At 38.3% G+C, this 19,786-nt stretch overlaps 2 protein-coding genes across 3 annotated transcripts in view; one reads left to right on the forward strand and one right to left on the reverse strand.

The window, feature by feature from the left end:
* Positions 1 to 19,786, reverse strand: part of otx2a (orthodenticle homeobox 2a) — an 81,011-nt gene that overhangs the window by 31,016 nt on the left and 30,209 nt on the right. The gene's annotated exons all lie outside the window — the stretch shown is intronic.
* gprin3b (GPRIN family member 3b) lies at positions 8,634 to 15,631 on the forward strand. 2 transcript variants are annotated; one of them, XM_055204511.2, is made up of 2 exons: positions 8,634 to 8,840; positions 12,952 to 15,631. In XM_055204511.2, exon 2 carries the CDS (start codon positions 13,033 to 13,035, stop codon positions 15,079 to 15,081), a length of 2,049 nt encoding a protein of 682 aa, XP_055060486.2. In that variant the 5' UTR covers positions 8,634 to 8,840; positions 12,952 to 13,032; the 3' UTR covers positions 15,082 to 15,631. The 2 variants fall into 2 exon arrangements, with proteins under 2 accessions (XP_055060486.2, XP_073717004.1); XM_073860903.1 differs by having other exon boundaries at positions 8,835 to 8,946.

The raw sequence follows: 19,786 nt of genomic DNA on the forward strand, positions 1-19,786 counted from the left end.
ACCGTCCTTTCTGAATAAAGTTAAAAGCCTCAAAAATTGAGTCAATATCCGAACATATTAGATCAAAAAAACTTGTGCACCGTGATGTGTGCACACCGTTCGTTGAATTATTCTTCCGTGCACTTAGAGGACTTTGCTGAAAAAGCACAATGGCATTTAGCACATTCTGCCAACCAACCAGCATTTCTGAATGGCCTGAGTTTGCGATTAAGCTAATTTTAAGCGAAAGTATTTGATGAACGCATAATGCTTGCCAGGAGCATTCAATCATTAACGCATTTTTGACAGATGTGGCGTTTAGCGGCTTTTGCATCTGAGCTCTTCAAAAAAAATCACAGGATTTGTCAGGTTAGTGACATCCCACTTTTGAATTACTCAGGAAAAAAAATTGTCATAAAATGGTCCCTGTCACTGGGGCCTTTGGCAAGTGCACTTTCCAAAAAGTACACTTTTGCACCTAAAGAGGTCATGTTAGTACCTCAGAATTACATATTTCTACCAAATATTTACCTCAAAGGTACGCATAGATGCCAAATGTATACACATCTGTGCCAAAATGGTACTATAATGGTGAACTATAAATGGTACTGCGCCAGTGACCATCAAGGGATTTACCAGCAAAGACACTAACAAGCACTCTTTAATTTCTTCCTAAGTGTTGTAAGATTTGGCTTTGAGTTTTGACATGTAAAGACTTTGAGGATTATTAGGGCCACCCAAGAAGAGAGACAGACAGAGAGAGAGACAGGAATACATGAATTAGCAATGCTGAACTGTGATCAAAAACCTTCCCGAAAACCATAATATAGACAGACAGAGGAACAGAATATGCCACCTAATGAGGGGCCAGGGGTCAAATATAAAGCATATGACTTCAATAAATCTATTACTCTTTCTTAAACTCTCAACCTAACACAAACCCTTAAATTATTTACATCTGAAGAAAAAATAATAAATCATCAAACTGTATTTTGTGTCTATGCATATCAGCCTCACAGTCTGATGGAGAGAGCCGTGCACGTGCTCCATTTACATTAGCTGACCACTTCTGCCACCTATTGGTGAAATCTATAACTGCACATACCTCAATACATGAGTATTACTAAAAACTATATACTAAAAATTATAAGATTACAACAAAACATAAAATCTGTTCTGAAAGTGAAATTATTTTTTTAAAAGACATATTGAGGCGGTTTCTAGACAGGGATTTTCCTAGTCCCAGACTAAAATGTATGTTTGAGCTGCTTTAATTACAAAAACAACTTGTCCTGTTTAATTTTAACATATTAAATTGAAATTTTTTTGTCTTAAGATGCACACCTGTAGTGTTTTTGTAAGGTATGTTTGTAAAGGGCTCCAAAATCTGTGACTTTAGTGTCCAACCACCTTTTGGGTCCATATAGCCCATGGTAAATATATACACACGTTAATTTCATTAGTTTACTATACAATGATTTCTGTATCAGTTTGGTATGAAATTCTTCATGTCTGTCTAGTATGTGCTGTGATTCCTCACAAACCAATTCGATCATCATTGAAGTGTCTATGGTTCAGTGGGCCGAAGCCACCAATTGAATTACACCCATAAATGCATTCCTGTTATTGAGGCAGTCACCCCTCAAAATCCAATACAGCCACTTTACTTTCATTTCATTTCCATTCATATCTCTCCCTCTTTCTCTCTCTCTCTCTCTGAGCTAATGAGATAATCATTTTCTTCAGGAAAAAAATACACCAAAAAAACTCCAAAGGATCGAAAAAGGGCAAACGGTGCAAAATTGATTTAAACATTCAGAATGTTTTAATGTGTGAAATAAGTACTGGGAGAATTATTAATTATTAACATCTATTAATATTAATAATACTATTGATTGTATTAATCATTATTATATTTAATATACAAATAAATAATTATGGTATATTATTATGGCTTCACATCATGCCACATTACTTTTCGTGTGAATTATTTTCGAAAAATTAAACGATCCGTCATCATTTTTTCCTTACTAAATAAGTAACAAAAAAATACATCAACGTTTTGAATTTGTGTACACTGTAAAAAGTTGGATCAACTTAAAAAGTTACTTCAGTTTCTGTGGGCAAAAAAGCCTTGTTGATGCTAGTGGTCAGAGGAGAATGGGCCGACTGATTCAAGCCGATAGAAGAGCAACTTTGACTGAAATAACCACTCGTTACAACCGAGGTATGCAGCAAAGCATTTGTGAAGACACAACACGCACAACCTTGAGCGGATGGGCTACAACAGCAGAAGACCCTAAAAGAGGCTACAATTTGCATGAGCTCAGCAAAATTGGACAGTTGAAGACTGAAAATATGTTCCCTTGTCTGATGAGTCTCGATTTCTGTAGAGACATTCAGATGGTAGAGTCAAAATTTGGCGTAAACAGAATGAGAACATGGATCCATCATGCCTTGTTACCACTGTGCAGGCTGGGGGTGGTGGTGGTGTAATGGTGTGGGGGATGTTTTCTTGGCACACTTTAGGCCCCAATTGGGCATCGTTTAAATGCCACAGCCTACCTGAGCATTGTTTCTGACCATGTCCATCCCTTTATGACCACCATGTACCCATCCTCTAATGCTCTAATGACTACTTCCAGCAGGATAATGCACCACGTCACAAAGCTGGAATAATTTCAAATTGGTTTCTTGAACATGACAATGAGTTCACTGTACTAAAATGGCCCCCACAGTCACCGGATCTGAACCCAATAGAGCATCTTTGGGATGTGGTGGAACGGGAGCTTCGTGCCCTGGATGTGAATCCCACAAATCTCCATCAACTGCAAGATGCCATCCTATCAATATAGGCCAACATTTCTAAAGAATGCTTTCAGCACCTTGTTGAATCAATGCCACGTAGAATTAAGGCAGCTCTGAAGGCGAAATGGGGTCAAACACAGTATTAGTATGGTGTTCCTAATAATCCTTTAGGTAAGTGTATATAATTATGAAAACCAACAGGACAGATTTGTACTGAAAAAGTTCATCAATGGAGAAAATATTTAGGATTTTTAACTCGAGGAACCCTGCTGTTATGCAGTAGATGGAGAAACTATCCAGTATTGTTGCCACCAAAATCAAGACCACTGAATAATACACTGTATATATTCAGTACACCAAGTCCCAGTACCTTCAGTGAGGTTTTCGGTTTTGTTCAGTAAAGTACGGTTGGTGGACAATCACCAGTACTAACGCAGAACAGGTTGTCCTAATGGGCGTATCCTAATATAACCAGGGTAACCTGATGCGTTCTAGTTTCTTTTTAGCCATAAATGACACAGACATTCACAGGCCCGGCTCTGTCCCACATCGAGCGACGCATGAAGGGGTCTAATTAAAAACTGCTAACGGTTAAAGTCGAGAGGGAAGAAGGAATACAAGTCACTTTTGGACTGGAGGGGCGGAGCCTTGAGTTAATCCAAGGCCCTGGGCTCCTCTCTTCTCCTTGGCCTCAAGATGTGTATTGATCCCTGTGCTGAGATACAGAGAGGTTCGGGTTTGACCGTCCCATCAAAGCCAGAGGGCCACACACACCTGTGAGTGAATATGTGTGTGTGTGTGTGTGTGTGTGTAGCACAGCTAAGCCTAGATTAAGCTAAAGTTACTCGTCTCACTGCCCTCTCGCCATGTCATTCAAACCCTCGGCCACACGGCACACACAAAGACCCTTTCTGGGCCATCCCGACCAACGCCATCAGCTCTCAAACATCAAACACAGGGGATTACGGGATTGCGAAAAGTCCCAAAGGGGAAACGAGAGACAAAATGGAGTTTTACCCTCGGTCCGAGCGTCTCCTCTCAGGAGATTTGTTTCTACCAGACAAATTTGTTTACTTTTATTCCGCCATTTTGCTTGACGTGCTCGTGCAGCCACAGCTGTACTGTAATCCGGGCGCTATGACAGATTACGCACGGCTTTTGTGGATGTGTCTAATACCTGACTGCGAGGGAATTGACAAGGTCTTAAAGCACTTAACTCCCTAAGAAGGTCCACTAACACCTGATGCATGAATACAATCCTGCGGTTAAACCCAAGTCATGTAATGTTTGCTTTGCGAAGTCTGCAACTGAAGTCTGTTCGTCACACAAACCTATCATATTACTTTCACGATCATGCCATTGAACCAAAAAAATACTGGAACCGTGTATAGCAAAGAAGTTGGAAATGTTATGGTTTGTCTCACTCAATCATACATATTTTCGAAGCCTGCTATGACAAAAGAGCATATGCTATCATTTCTGTCTCTCTCATCCAATGGTGGGGTGACCTTAGTTTGAATAAAGTCAAAGAGGATTAAGAAGAGGATGTTGGGTGGGGGTGTCTCCATGGCAACAGCAGGTCTTTCGGTCCGGGGAGGGTGGCTGTCGGGTGAGACCGAGATGAAGGTTCAAAGAGTAACAGATGCTGTCTTTGTGGGACATGGGTTGTGGGTGGAGAGCTTCTCTACTTTAGAGGCCAATGATCATGTGTCAATGGAAAGAAAGTGTAACGTATCTTCAGAGAGCGGGCGAGAACAGGGTCCCTCAGCGTAACTTCAAAATCATAGAACGCAGTAAAACTTTGTCTGTTTTAGCAGTTTTCACCGAAGGCAACATTCATCTCACTAAAACTCGGCTCCTTGCGCATTTCACCAATACAGGTGCTTAACATCTACATGGTGACGAGGAACCCTTTAGGAAGAAAACTACTGTAGAAAAAACCCTACACAGGTGGCCTGTCCATCACGGGGTGCCAGCTTTTATTAACCAGTGGTCAGGTGACCAGTGGATACTAATATACACTGATGTAGTACTGGTTAAAAGTTCAAGGTCACTTAATCCATATTTTATAAAAAAGCAAACTTATCAACACTATGAATTATGCTTTGTGACTAAAAACGGTGCATTTACACAGGCGTTGACGCTTCCCGTTGGCTCTGCCTAGGTTATTTGCATAAGGCGATCTGATTGGCTGACGCACGCGTTGCCGCTTGAAAAGTTGAAAAAAGTTCAACTTCTGCCGGGAGCAATGGTAGTGACGGGACGCCGACGGATCCACAATTCAGTTCGGCAACGCATGACGTCACCCATTGAAAGTGAATGGGAAGCGTCAACGCTTATGCCCCGTGTGCACTGTTAGACGCTAATAAATCAAACTAAATAATTTTTAGCATCTTTCTGTGTAGTCACCGGTAATTTGTAAAAACGTACCCCTGGCATTTAACCAACCAGCTTCCTGACATCTTTTTAGATGCCTGTCATACATTTAAAATATTTGTTCAACTTTTATTTTGTTTTTAAATGAAATAAATGAATTTGGTGGTATAATTTTATTTTATTTCAAATCTATTTCTCAACATAACTCATTTCAAACATTTACGGCGCATTCACACGGGGCGTAAGTGTTAACGCTTAACGGAAGGCTTGTCTGAAGCGTGGCCAACAGCCAATCACAGTGGCCGCTACACATGCTCCGGTCTTCCATAAACGTAATTGGCTGGCTCTGCCTAGGTTATTTGCATAAGGCGATCTGATTGGCTGACGCGCGCGTTGCCGCTTGAAAAGTTGAGAAATGTTCAACTTCTGCCGCGAGCAACGGCATTGACGCGGCGCCGACGGATCCACAATTCAGTTCGGCAACACATGATGTCACCCATTCAAAGTGAATAAGAAGCGTTAACGCTGACGCCCTGTGTGAATGCGCCGTCAGACATATGCCTTCAGATCAAAAAGTGACCATGAAAAACATTTCAGTCAAGTCAAGCTTGTGAGAAATTTGTGTCCACGTTAAAATAAGAGTGTACTGACAGTGACCCCTGTTGGTTAACCAATGAAAATACGCTTGTTGCTTTTCCTTCACTAATAATAGTTTTGGTGTCTAGTTTTCTACAAAACGAATTTAGCCTTAAAAAGTTTTTAAAGATCACGTGAAACTAAAGTCAAATGTGTTTGAACTTGGTGGACGTGGCCTTTACAGCAGCTTTCTCTCACTCAATCCGAGGCAGCAGCCTCCGGAGGTCGCATTTCTAGGCTGCATACGTCATCAAGACTCTTTTATTTCAGAATATTAACAATTATATAGTTGACTATATTCTTAGTTAGTCGTAAATTGTTGTACTAAGCTTATGAGTTGCGAATGTAATGCTTAGTTAACTTAAATAAAGCTTGATGACGACACGTATGCAGCCTGCATATTATGCGACCTCCGCAGACTGCAGTCTTCAGATTGAGAAACGGACAGATTTTCGTTAAATGTATGACGTAAAACATAGGCCTACTTTATGTTAATAGTGTCACAGTGCAAATAATTAAGTTGAGAAAAAAGTCGTTAACTGGGAAAGTTCTGTGGTGAAATGCCTTAGTTATTTTGTTTATCTTATTCACCTGCAGTGCTTTATCAAATGTGCACGTGACATTAGCGCATTTTAATTTTTTAACGCCTAATTTGCATGTGGTGATAATGATTGGTGACATTATAACAGGCAAACTGTATCCACCTTTACTGTCTTTATTACACTGCAAATGTATTATTAAGTAGAGTACATTAGTAGGGGAGACCGGGGCTGGTTGTCTCACGGGTTAGGAGACAATTTTTTATTTTTATGGGTCAGAGTAAATTTTCATGTTGGTGTTGTTTTTGTGTTGAGATCTTGTAGGATATTAGTCATTCAAAAACAAAACACTCATTGAAAAGCCAAAAGTAGTAGCTTTATTTTAATCATCTTTTAGCGATCAAGTTAAAGCCGTGTGGCAGCAAGCTTATCATGTTTGTCAAGAAGTCAGTTGGGGATGGTTGTCACATAAGAATATTGGACATGTAGACCTTTTAAGACTGTTTGTCTGATTGTTTGTTTGTTTTTGTTTGCTGTTAAAATAAAATAAAGCATTAAATAAAGAGGTTTTAACACTAAAAATTATTTCATTTTATTTCTCAACACAGTAGACAATAGGCTTTATGCCCAGCTGCACTACTTCCTGAACTTCAGCTAGCTTCTTGTTTCCTGTCTGCCATTATTGGACAAACTGATTAATCCAGGTGTGCCTGACCTCAGTAGTCACAACAACAATAATCAGACACACCTGGATTAATCAGTTTGTCCAATAATGGTAGACAGGAAACAAGGAGCTGGCTGAAGTTCATAGTGCAGCTGGGCATAAAGCCTATTCAAGTAACTGATCACCCACTTTAATCCCATTGTTTAAACATAAGGGGCAGTAATAACAACATCATAGGGGTGGATTCATATTAAAACTTATTTGCAGTTTCTAGCTTAAAAAACTAAAAAGTTACACATTATCTTTTCAGATCCCAATTTATCACTGAAATCCTATTGAACCTCTATAGGGACAACCAACCCCATACCCTGTGACAACCAACCCCGTGATGGGGTTGGTTGTCACATTGTGTCAGAGTGTCTTTGATGGTTAATTACTTCCTGTTACAATACATTCGAAAAGTAAAACGTATACACATTTAAAGCCAAGACTCCAAAGTTTCACTTCATGTAGGAATTACTGCTGAAAGATTTTTTGAAGATGAGCAATTCAGGCATGAGTAAAAATTGTGACAACCAACCCCGGTCTCCCCTATGGCTATGATATGCTTCTTGCGTTAGCAAAACTTTAGCTAACTTATTTATTACATGAGCTGCTTACGAGTCATGCAGTATTTTGTTCATCGCCACACACCTAAACAACTAGCCAAGACAAATACAACCGAAATAGGAGATGAAAAGGGCCACTACCTGTGTTACGTGATCTGCCAGGGTCGGAAATGTGTGCTGTGCGTTGTGCGGACACGCGCAGGGGCTGAGGGAGGGAGAGGATAAGACAAATCTCCCGCCCTTATATTTTTCTTTAAAAAAAATAATAATAAAGTACAGATTAAAACTAAAGTAACGAGCCTGGTTTGAAAATGTAATGAGTAAATAGTACAGATATTTGTGTAAAATGTAAGGAGTAAAGTTAAAACCATCCGAAGGAAAAGTTATTTCTATGCATATTCGTCATGTCAAAACTGTTAGCAAATACGGTTGTAAAACCTCGGATGAACAAAACATTAATGTTTGTAATTGCAGACAGTTAATACCAGCATTTAGTTTAGAAAATAAAACGAGTGAAATGTCATTTTTTTAACCGTAGTACTGCATATTGCCTCTGTATGGCAGTATAATATTAGGCTATATCACCGACATGTCGATTTACAGTAATTAACACGAAAGAATGATTTATTTTTACTTAAAAATTGACCTATTGTTATAAGTACCTTTTTTGCACTGGTTTTATTATTTGATTACACTGGGACTGCCATTTAGTTTTTTGGTACATTTTCTGACTGTCATAAAGCGTTTTAAATGGACAAATAGCATATTTTTTATTCCCACTTTAACAAATACAGTGTGTGTAATCAATAAACAAGACAAGAATCACTTGCATTTCATATCAAAAAGTATAACAATTTGTTGAACAAATATTTAACAGGTCCTTGTGACGCAATATATGGTGCTGGGCTATTTATTCATAAATATGTATAAGCTTAAAATGTACCTCTATATATATATAACAGTGTATAATCTGGAATTTACTTAAATTAAGTTTTAAAGGAATGAAAGGAGCTCCATCTAGCTGTGATGGAGAGGAGCGCGCGCACCCCGCTGTATGATTAAACGTGTTTAATTCGGAGGCGCTTTGAAGGCGTGGTTTTATCTCACCGACGCGCGACTCGCATCCTTTTCATTGATAATCCGTCGAGTGCACTACCTAGTGCACGAGCAGCGTGTCAATGGCGCATTAATCAAAGGGAAAATGATGTGAGACGGACGCGCACGCACCAGGTAAGATTTTATACGCTGCTGTTTTTATCCGCAGGTCGTACAGGAATACGCCAGGGTGATGAATTTGCCAACAAGGTCAAGTTTTTATATTGGAGTCGAGTGAGGGGTTTGTATATGATCAGCTTTTCCTTCTGCAAGGTTTTTTATTAAGAGCAAAATCATTTGAAATGCATCTGATTTTTTAATCCTTTTATGGCAAATATAATTGGCACACATTCAGAATTTAAACAAAATCATATTGTACTGCATGCAAATAGAATATTGCATGCATAATATTGCAGTCAAATGATTTCCAACAATGCAACAAGCGCTAGAAATTATTTTTAATTGAATAATATTGCATGTTGCTGTTTTGACTTTGTCCGTCATTTCTGTCCTATGTATGTGTGTTAAGGGATCACAACCCAGTTTAAAAAACACTGTGTCCATTCCTAAAGGATTGCATGGATGCATTGCAAGTTGTTTTATTTTCACCCCTACTCTGTACGCATGATTTAATTTAACTATTAGAATTGATTATTTTTAGGATCATTACTGTAGGAAACCCCGATAATAAAGATGCATAAAAGGGGGTTCTCGTGGCATGTTTAAATGAACGTGTAGGCTAATATAGGACGCTTGAACTTCATATTATTGCATATTTTGTTTCCAATTCACCTTCAGATGCGATTGATCGCAGAATTCTTCATATCAGTTGTGATTTAAGACAACGTAATTGACTTTCATGGTTTTGGCAGGCAATTAAAGTGAATATTTCCGCAGTGGGCACTGCATCACCCTGTTTTCAGTCTATCGTGCATACTGGGTGATCTAGTGTGGCATTGATCTTTTTTTGCAATGTAACAAATGTAATGTGGTGCATAGTCTAGTACCTGTAGCAAATGTATGCTTGTGTTGATGCACAATTTTATTTGTCTAATGCAGCATCCCATATGATCCTTAAGACATCTGTATTGCATGCCTTTATAGCTTAGATAAAACTAACATTGCCTGGTGTCAGTGAAGCAGATTTGTAGTTTTTTATGCTTTGTGACTGTACAGATTATGTTGGTATGAATGAATGAGAATGTTGTCATATAAAAGTAAAAATGGTTAAAACATATATTTTTTTTCATTGTAGATATTGTATTGCTTTGTTTTAAATCTTGGTAACACTTCCCAATAAGGTTGTATTTGTTAACATTTATCAGCATTTATAAATCTTTGTTAGTGCTATTAATGCCAATACAGTAGTTCATGTTAATTAATTGTGCATTCATTTATTTTAACAGGTACAACTTTTGATTTGGTTTTGTATTAGTAAATGCTGAAATTAACATGAACTAAAATTAATAAATGCTTTAAAAGTATTGTTCAGTCATTGTTAGTTCATGTTAATGCATTAACTATGTTAACAAATACAATCTTATTATAAAGTGTTACAGAAATCTTACACATGGTCCAAATATAATAAAAAGGTGTATTCAGCATTAGTTAAAGTGCATGCATATGCAATGCATTACTTGGATATTTGCTTTTTTAAGTATAAATTAGTTTTAGCTTTTAACCCTTGTATTGTGTTCGATTTTTGTGACGATTTTGATGGAGCGGGTCAAATTGACCCGCATTGGATTCAATGCAATTCCTTAAATATCACATTATGAAAAGCAAGAAGGAATTAGGTATGAGCAAAACCATTTTAGTATCAGTCTTTGTCACACATTACAAACACTTAAAATTAAAAAGTATGATTTAAAAAAAAATGCATTTAGCCACAATTTTTAACATGTTTGTTTTAACAAATGTTGCACAAAAACTGTTACAACATTTAAGATTTTAAATTTTAATTCAACATGTTTTTTTTAACATACCTATGTTCAAGACATACTAAATGAACAATTTAAAATTGCTGTGAAATGAAATGAAGCTTTTCTTTTTTTAAATAGGCTCATCTTTTGTTCTTGAGGATCATTGTACGAATTCAAAAAAATCACTATTTACAAGCATGTGCAATCTGACTTCTTGCATTTTACACAAATGGTGCTTATTTTGGTGTCATGTTTTATGGGGCACAGCTGGCATCACCTGTATTCACCTCTGGATTTTCTGTGGGTCTGAATTCATCAGCTTTACATAGTATTTCATATACATTGAAAATAGAAATGATAGTTCACATTTACTTTTCTGTGTCTGAGGAAGTCTTTATCAGTACTACCTTTCCAGGGTAGTAAAACACCAAAATATACGCAATAAATGTATTTAATTTGCGTCTATACAGTTGCCTTGGAACAAAGAAATATGGGTCAAATTGACCCGCGAACATCAAAATCGTACCAAAAAATCATTATTTGTGCTAAAAAACCCACTTCAAAACACATCAGTGTATCCTAACTTTCATGCATGTTTATGGCCCTAAATGAGAAAAAGTGACAAAATTTCTGGAAGAAAACTGTAACTTAAGTAGTATTTCATATAAATTGTAAATAGAAATCATAGCTCACTTTTACCATCTGTGTCTGTAAAAGTCTTTTTCAGTACTCAAAATAGTGAGGAGAAGCATTTTTACCCCCATTTCAGGATAGTAAAACACCAATATAACAACAAGCACTAAAAATATATATTTAATTTAGGTCTATATAATTGCTTTGGAGCAAAACAAAATGCGGGTCAAATTGACCCGCGAACCTCAAAATCGTTACAAAATAATTTTGGTACACTTCAAAACATATCAGCATGTCTAAACTTTGCATGCATGTTCATGGCCATAAATGAGAAAAAGTCACAAAATGTCAAGAATAAAATCACAGGTTAACTGGTTTATCCGACAGCTTAAAAATCAAAACGGGTCAAATTGACCCGGAACATAATATGAGGGTTAAAGGTGCAGTGTGTACATTTTAGCGGCATCTAGTGGCGAGGTTGCGAATTACAACCAACGGCTGAATCCACTGCTCACCTCTAATTTTTAAAACACATAGAGAAGCTACGGTAGCCGCCACCTGACAACCATGTCATCGTTGGAGACAACTTGGTAAAAACGTTTGGGAAACTTGTCGGCACAAAATGGCGACTTCTATGTAAGGGGACCCTCGTGTATGTAGATATGTCTCGTTCTAAGGTAATAAACACATAACAGTTTATTATGAAAGGTCTTTATACACCCCTGATAATATAGTTTTGTATATTATTTTGCATTTCTGTCAAGAGATCTAAAAATTACACACTGCACCTTTAAGTAGTTAAAAGATTAATCGCGATTAATCGCATATAAAGTAAAAGTTTGTGTTTGCATAATATATTTGTGTGTATACATGCATACATACGTGTGTGCGTGTATTTATAGAAAATAATTACACCCAGTGCATACACATATATTATGCAAAAACAAACTTTTATTTTGTATGCGATTAATCGCAATTAATCTTTTGACAGCCCTAGTATTAAGCCAAAAACCCATACTTTTAGAGCCCACAATTCATAAGCTAATGAAATTTTGAGAATTGTATGCAAATATGGTGTCCAGACAAATTAGGTTATTTAAATTGTTTAAATGACATTGTAAAGGTCACTGATTGCTATAATAGTTAATGAATATATGCCATGTAGCTGTGGTATATTATAATGTACAGAATTGTATCCAACCTTTTTCTTTTATTTATTAATATAACTTACAATGAAATCTTCTATATCGCTACATTGATTTGGTTTTGCTGGGTGTGCTTGCAAAGTTTGCAGCGTATTTGTCAAATGCACTGCATTTATTTTCTACATCATCTGAGGTGGGCAGAATAAGTGATGTTTGAGTGTTTCGTTTGATATACTGCATCTGTTGACTCACAGCAATGTATCACACTGTAAGGAGTAAGGGTTTGTGATGGATTTGCTTTTCACATTAGTTTCATTTTATTGGAGCGAATGCTTTGTAATCAACTTCCCAATGAGCTGTCTTGTACAGACAATGTCAGTTATAAATAACATTTATTCTGCATCACTGAAACACAATCCTGTTTACACCTGCCTGTGTTCGTACATTACTGCTTTGCCTTTACAGATTGGGTGCTTTATTAAAATAAACATCAGAAGAAAGCAATTATTATTTCTTTTATCTGACTTTTTTATCTCTCTGTTCTAGGGAAGCCTTTGAGTGGCCAGAATTGGGATTTCATGGGAAGCAGCTTAAGGAATATTTTGATCACATAAAAAGGGATACATCATGGAAAACGTACCAAACACCAAAAGGACTGTGACTGTCCAAATGATACCACAGCTAGCCAGTATAGATTCACTGGGCAATAAAGAGTTAAATGCTAACTGGGACACTGAGCCAAAGTTAAGCATGAACCAGGATTGCTCTTCTGGCCAAAACGTGAAATCAGATCAGGATAATATGCACCTTAAATCCTCTGTCAAGGTTCTGGGAGGAAAAAACACTTCATCCCCTGGCAGCGAAGATCAAAGGCAAACTCAAAGTTGTCTCCCGAACATGAAGACATCTGAGAATTGTGCCAGGGGCGCTGAAGATAGAAATAAAGATACTTACTCAAATTCAGAAACATTATCCGTCCAATGTGTGAAAAACCCGACTGTTACGTGTAACGTCGACAAGGAGCAAAATGGTAATAGCACAACAAATGCACTCGAGAAAGAGCCCAAAGCACAAAGCAGAACCTCAGCAGTTGGAGAATATAGTGCAATTAAAGAGACAGTACATGATCAAAAGCCAAGCCAAGCTATTCACCATAACCCTTCCGACTCTACTGGGGCTTCCCGTCAAAAGGATTTATCTCCCAGCACCGACGACACAAACAAAGACTTGGTTTTATCTGAATCAAAAGAATCGAGTTTCACCACCAGCGTATCCCAAGCATCCATCATCAGCAGTATCCAGTTAGAGCAGGTCCATATGGGATCAAACATCAATGCTCCGAAAAACAAAAACCTTCCTGGAGCTACAGACACAACTGCTTGTGATAAAGCATGTGAACCTACGTGCAACAATAAGAAACCCCTGACAAATATGCAGACACCACAACCACAAGAACCACAGCATATTCCTGTTAAGGAGGATAGCAGTAGCATCAAGGGCACGACAAAGGATTTTAAACTATCAGGAATGACTCCCTTTGGGCAGCCATTGGGTTCTTCAAGCAGCGACGCAGCTATTCCCGACAGCTCAAGTCACCACACGGAGGTGATTAATGGAGAAGTCCAAACACCGGGAGCTCCTTCTGGAGAACAGAAGCAGGTCCACAGCAAACTCTATTGTGAAGCCTCCACCATGACTTCTACAGCTGAGTTCGACAACCAGCCAAGAACTCAATGCCAAGATGTGGAAGTACAAGCGGTGGCTACGGTCCGTAGTCAATCCACAACCACTAGCCCTACTCTTCTGTCTCTGCAACTCCATCAGAGACCAGCTTGTTTGCTCCCCGAGGATGCTGAAAGCCTAGCAGTAGTTGTCGAGGTGGAAACCACAGATCGTCCCTCCTGTACCTTCTCAGAAGTGCATTCGACCGCACCATCTGTCGTGTCATCCAGCAAGGTCCTGCTTGAGAAGCCCCCACAAACTGGCACTGTGATGGTGCATGTAGATGCCGACCTTCAGCAGGAATCAAAGCTTGGGGATGAGCCTAAAGACCCTGGGGCATCTCTTCACAATTCCCAAAGCGGATTTTTACCTCTTCAACCAGTTTATCAGATTAATATAGAGACCCAACATAAGGACGCTAGCCACCAACCTGCGGTCACGGCAACTGGCCCAGGTGGAGTGCAGGATCCTGTCACAACATCTAAACAGAATCTGCCTGCATCGAAATCCCCTCTTGCACAATCCAAGACAGATGCGCCTTCGGCAAATCCTCCAACAAACATTACAATGGACACCCCTCCGACATCAAGCTCAACGCCGCAAAGCAAGAAGGTTGAAAGACGACAGCATGGAGCTTCTGAAAAAGAGAAGGAGGAAGAGAAGCAGAAGGAAAAGAGCGTGCATGACGTCGTGTGGGACGAGCAAGGTATGACATGGGAGGTGTATGGAGCGTCAGTAGATCTTGAATCACTTGGCTTTGCCATTCAAAGTCACCTACAGTGCAAAATCAAAGAGCATGAAAAGAAGATCTTAGTCCAGACGGCTCTCCGAAAATCTTTGTCTTCACCTCCCGGCAAGAAGACAAAAAGGAGGCAGGTGAACATCAACTTCAGGTCCATGTTTCAAAATCTCCGCCGACCCAACTGTTGTACACGCCCGGCAGTACAAGAGTGAAGGGCTTCTGGTTTGTTGATAGGTCAGTGTGATCAAACCAACTTCTAAGAGACTGTTCGAGTGCAAAGCATGCTGGGAGATTTCTCTGAAGATTTTGTTAAATATATAGAAACTAATGGTGGTCTTATGGTGATTTGATTGTTTTGTGGAAAACCGTAAACTTAAAGAAAATATTTTTAGAGAAATACGAAATGATTTACAGTGATAGTAAAGCTATAGCAATGTTTAAAGTGAAATCGCAATAAATATAATTACAATGGTAATGATAATATGTAGTAATGTAATATGCATGTATATTAGATCAGAATGGCAGTCTTAAGCCCGAAGTATAGTCTTTTTTTATGTGTCCGTGCACGGTCGAATGCACAACCTTGCAAAGTATAGTTTGACTTGTACGTGTACACAGACGTTCGAAAATGCAATACATCTCCTGAGCTACATACTACATTCTCCTGTAGTCGCATGCACAACCTGCGCATACAGTTTCAAAAATCGGGCTTTTCTGATGACGAAAATTCACGAGTGTCACGAGCACTGTACGCGGACCATCGCGTACGGGTAAAAAATGGACCATACTTCGGCCTTTATACAGTAACTACCCATTATGGGATCCAATATTATGCACTGTATTGATAAGCAGATGTATGCATATAACTTTTTACAGATTTTTGTTTAAGTTGAATATCTTTTGTAACTCTCATAGATACGTTTGGTAAATATTTGTTTTGCATACCATATTTTTAATTTACTCCCAATATTGAACTTGATCGAAATCTTTGAATTTTATTTTTCGAAAAACTTCACGTGCTTGTTGTCAAACTTGTTGTAAAATTAGCCTGTTTCTGTCCAAGGATTTGTCTTTGATGGTGATATTATATTATATGATTTTATATTAAAGCTACAAAGTATTTAAGTCATGAACGATAGTGTCTTCCATAATTTTTAATGCTTTGCCTATAAATCTGTCTCTCTAGGAAATTTCTCACGAGAAATCGTACATATTTTACGTCACGAGTTGGCTAATTCGTATAAATTCATACGAAGTGAATCGTGCAAAATCGTACGATTTACATGGTAAAAAAACAACAATGAAACCGAACCCCTAACCTCAAAGTCACAGGGGTCAACGCAAATCGTACCAAAACTTACGAATGTGGCCTGGTCGTATGAATTGATAGAAGCCAACTAGTAAATATGTACGAATTTTCATTAGATAACATTGGAAATGCTGCTTTGTTTTCACACATGGTTGTGTACTACCTAGGAGACCTTAACCTAGAAAATTTAACCCATGAGTTGCAACAACCCAGCATTTTAACCATTTTGAAAGCATTTTACAACTATTTTTTACAATCTGTTATCTGTCGCTAACATTCTGTTAATAATATCTTGCATATCTGCCTAAACAGTATTGAGGCTAAACGGGACAAAGCCGTTGGGTGAAATTAACCCCGGAATATATTTGACCCATCAATTGGGCTAAAACAAACCAGCATTTTTTAGTTTGCTGTTCTAGGGATTTACCTGTCTGTGTGTCTTTTTCCACATTTCAGGATTATTTGGGCGGGGCTAAAACGGTGGCTCACTGATGCACTGGAGCCACCAATCATACCCCCGCCCCCAACACAATCATAAGCATCCATTCATGTTGTAGCAGTATTTGAAAGTTAAGAGAGACAGCAGCTGTCCTGCAAGTGGGCGTGGTTTCAGCGAAGACACGCCCCCAGCGTTTGAGAGCAGATAATCGTTCTGGTTTTGATAACTTATTTTATTTATTCAGCTTTTTTTAAAGGTGCAGTGTGTGATTTTTAGAAGGATCTCTTAACAGAACTGCAAAATAATATTCAAACCTATATTATTAGGGGTGTAGGGGACCTTTCATAATGAACCGTTATGTGTTTATTGCCTTAGAATGAGACGTTTTACACAGAGGGTCCCCTTACATGGAAGTCGCCATTTTGTGCAACCATGTTTCTACAGAAGCCCTTAACGGACAAACTTTTTTACTAAGTTGTCTCCAACGATGACATGTTTGTCCGGTGGCGGCTACCGTAGCTTCTCTATGTGTTTCAAAAGCAAGAGGTGAGCAGTGGACTGAGCTTTTGTTTGCAATTTGCAACCTCACCATTAGATGCCACAAAAATGTACACACTGCACCTTTAATCATTTAATGATTTGGCTGATAAAAATTTGGCTGTATGGTTAATATCGGACTTTAAATATTAAGAAATACAAATTCCAAAGCATGCCTTGCTAGGGTGTTGCTATGCAGTTTTTTTGAGTGGTTCCTATTGCGTTGCTATGGTGTTTTGGGTGGTTGCTAGGCGGATTCTTACAGTCTATAGAATGCTTTTATGCATTTTATCATAAAAATTATATACACAAATGACTTGTGTAAAATTGTACATTTATAATCCCTTACTTTTGAGCAACCTAGTAGTGATGCTTGCCTTGTCCCTCATTTTTCGGTTGTGGTCCAAAGCGCCTGTCACCTTAATAATAAATACAAGTCATTTTTATTAATCATGTTTAGTGAATGACTTGTGTTTTGTATGTATAAAATGTAGCATTCAAAATCATCCCATTTACCAGGAACACATTGCATAAACGCAGTTCAAGGTTAAAATGCATGCAACTCCATTCGCTGCAGGGAATACTGCAGGACTCTGCAAGCTTGTGCATTTACAGTATGTACATTATCGCAGTCTATTCACTGTATAAAGCTTTCTATAGGGTCAAGAGATTACATCAGAGCGTCTCTTGTGTTGTCTGATCAGTTTTGCATCACCTCCCGTCCCCATCGTAGCTCCCTTTTGTTTACCCGCTGCATTAAGTAATTGGAGGAGCTCCAGCACTTCCTCTGATGCCACGGCTCCCTGTGGAATATTTGCCCTAAATATGTTTGTGCAACACACACACCTCAATTCTCTCTCTCTCTCTGTCCTTCTTCGTCAATACAGACCTCCCTCTCCTTTTGCCTGCATGTACAAGATTTGATGCTAAAAATGAATTCAGCAGCTCACACAGATTAAAATCATTTTTTCACAATCATTTTTATGCCTTCCTTTCTTGTTATCTTTATCACACAAATACAACCAGGCGGTGTTATTATCCTTAGCATTATTTTCCCATTAAACAGTCCAGCCTTAAAATGTCCTGAACCTAAGGTCTAATAGGCCCATTTGGGGGATTCTTGTTATTAATTTTGTATATAAAGGTAACACTTATAAGCCTATATATGGAGTGTATTTAAAGCAACTGCTATGCTAATTACAACATGTCGGAAACATTGTTACAATATTAAGGGAGGTTATATACAAAATAAAATCTGCTGATAGCTGCAGCTGGTTGACAGGTCATCATCTTCTGATCTCATGCTGGGTTATCGGCCTGCCCTTCACTCGCTCCATCTTAATTAAATCCTCACAATATGGCGCTTCAGCTAACAGTTGCCCGCGGCAATAATGACACTCCAAATCAGGTGTCGGCAATACAGAAAAACATGACTGAGGCAGCTGTTGATATAATATTGTACGGTTTTCCAGAAGAAAAATCACAGATGTGATCTCTTTATTATATCAATTATTTAGACATCAGTGAGATTAAATAGACTGAGAAAAAAACTAACATCAGCATTTCAAAAAAGATCTCAACAATGTCACAAGCTGACCTCAGATCTGCATTCAAAAGTCAACATTATTGAAGATTTCAATATCGATCATCAAATTTAGACAAATACTGATTATTTTACCTACACAATCTAGAGATTTTACAGGTCCATCGTCTTATGCATTTGTTTCTATTTTTATCCCCCCAAAGCAATTTTAAAAGAAACATCTGAGACTGAGAGTTAAGTTGACATTTAAATGAAACACAACTGAGAACTTCATAAAATCGTCTGAGCTACAGTATGAAAAAGCAACGAAATAAAATGTTCCTCTGGTTTGAACTGAATAGGTATTATTTTCTTTCTTTATGTATTTTTATCTCTTATATACGTCACAGGGGTAAATTTTTGGATAAGTTAGCGAGGCACTGTTTACCCAACATGATCTCACAAAGTTCCGTGGGATAGTCACGGAATTTTGTGTTCATTTTTCCGTGGCATTCTCACGGATCTCCGCATTTTTCCGTGGCCCTGCTACGGACTGTCTTTTTCCGTGGCATTCTCACGGATTGGTTACTCAACTGCTTTTTCTTATTTTCAAACCATTTTCGCTTCGGTTTAGGGTTAGATTTGGTGTTTGCGTTAGTATGTCACTTTAACTATTGGTTTATACTATTTCTTCTGATTTATTCTTTTATATTTTCTAAACTTTAAACAATTGTTGCCTGGCATTGGGGTTAGAGTTGGGTTTGGGTAGGGATGTCATTTCATGTAAATCTAACCCTAAACCGAAGCGAAAATGGTAAGAAAATAGGACAAAACAATTGAGTAACCAATCCGTGAGAATGCCACGGAAAAAGACAGTCCGTAGCAGGGCCACGGAAAAATGCGGAGATCCGTGAGAATGCCACAGAAAAATGAGCACAAAATTCCGTGACTATGCCACAGAAATTCGTGATTTTTCCCATAGACTTTTGGATTATCGCAAAAAAAAATGTATGACACCCTTGCTAAAAAAACAATAGACACCATCATAGAAATGATATTGGTTTTATTGGGAATTTTATTGGTTCTAATGGAACTACAGTGTATTGGTCT

This window comes from Misgurnus anguillicaudatus, chromosome 3 (assembly GCF_027580225.2).
Source record: "Misgurnus anguillicaudatus chromosome 3, ASM2758022v2, whole genome shotgun sequence".
NCBI lineage: Eukaryota > Metazoa > Chordata > Actinopteri > Cypriniformes > Cobitidae > Misgurnus > Misgurnus anguillicaudatus.

What these genes read in the sequence shown, in the direction of transcription:
- gprin3b (XM_055204511.2), top strand. Translation starts at nt 13,033, where the DNA reads ATGGAAAACGTACCAAACACCAAAAGGACTGTGACTGTCCAAATGATA.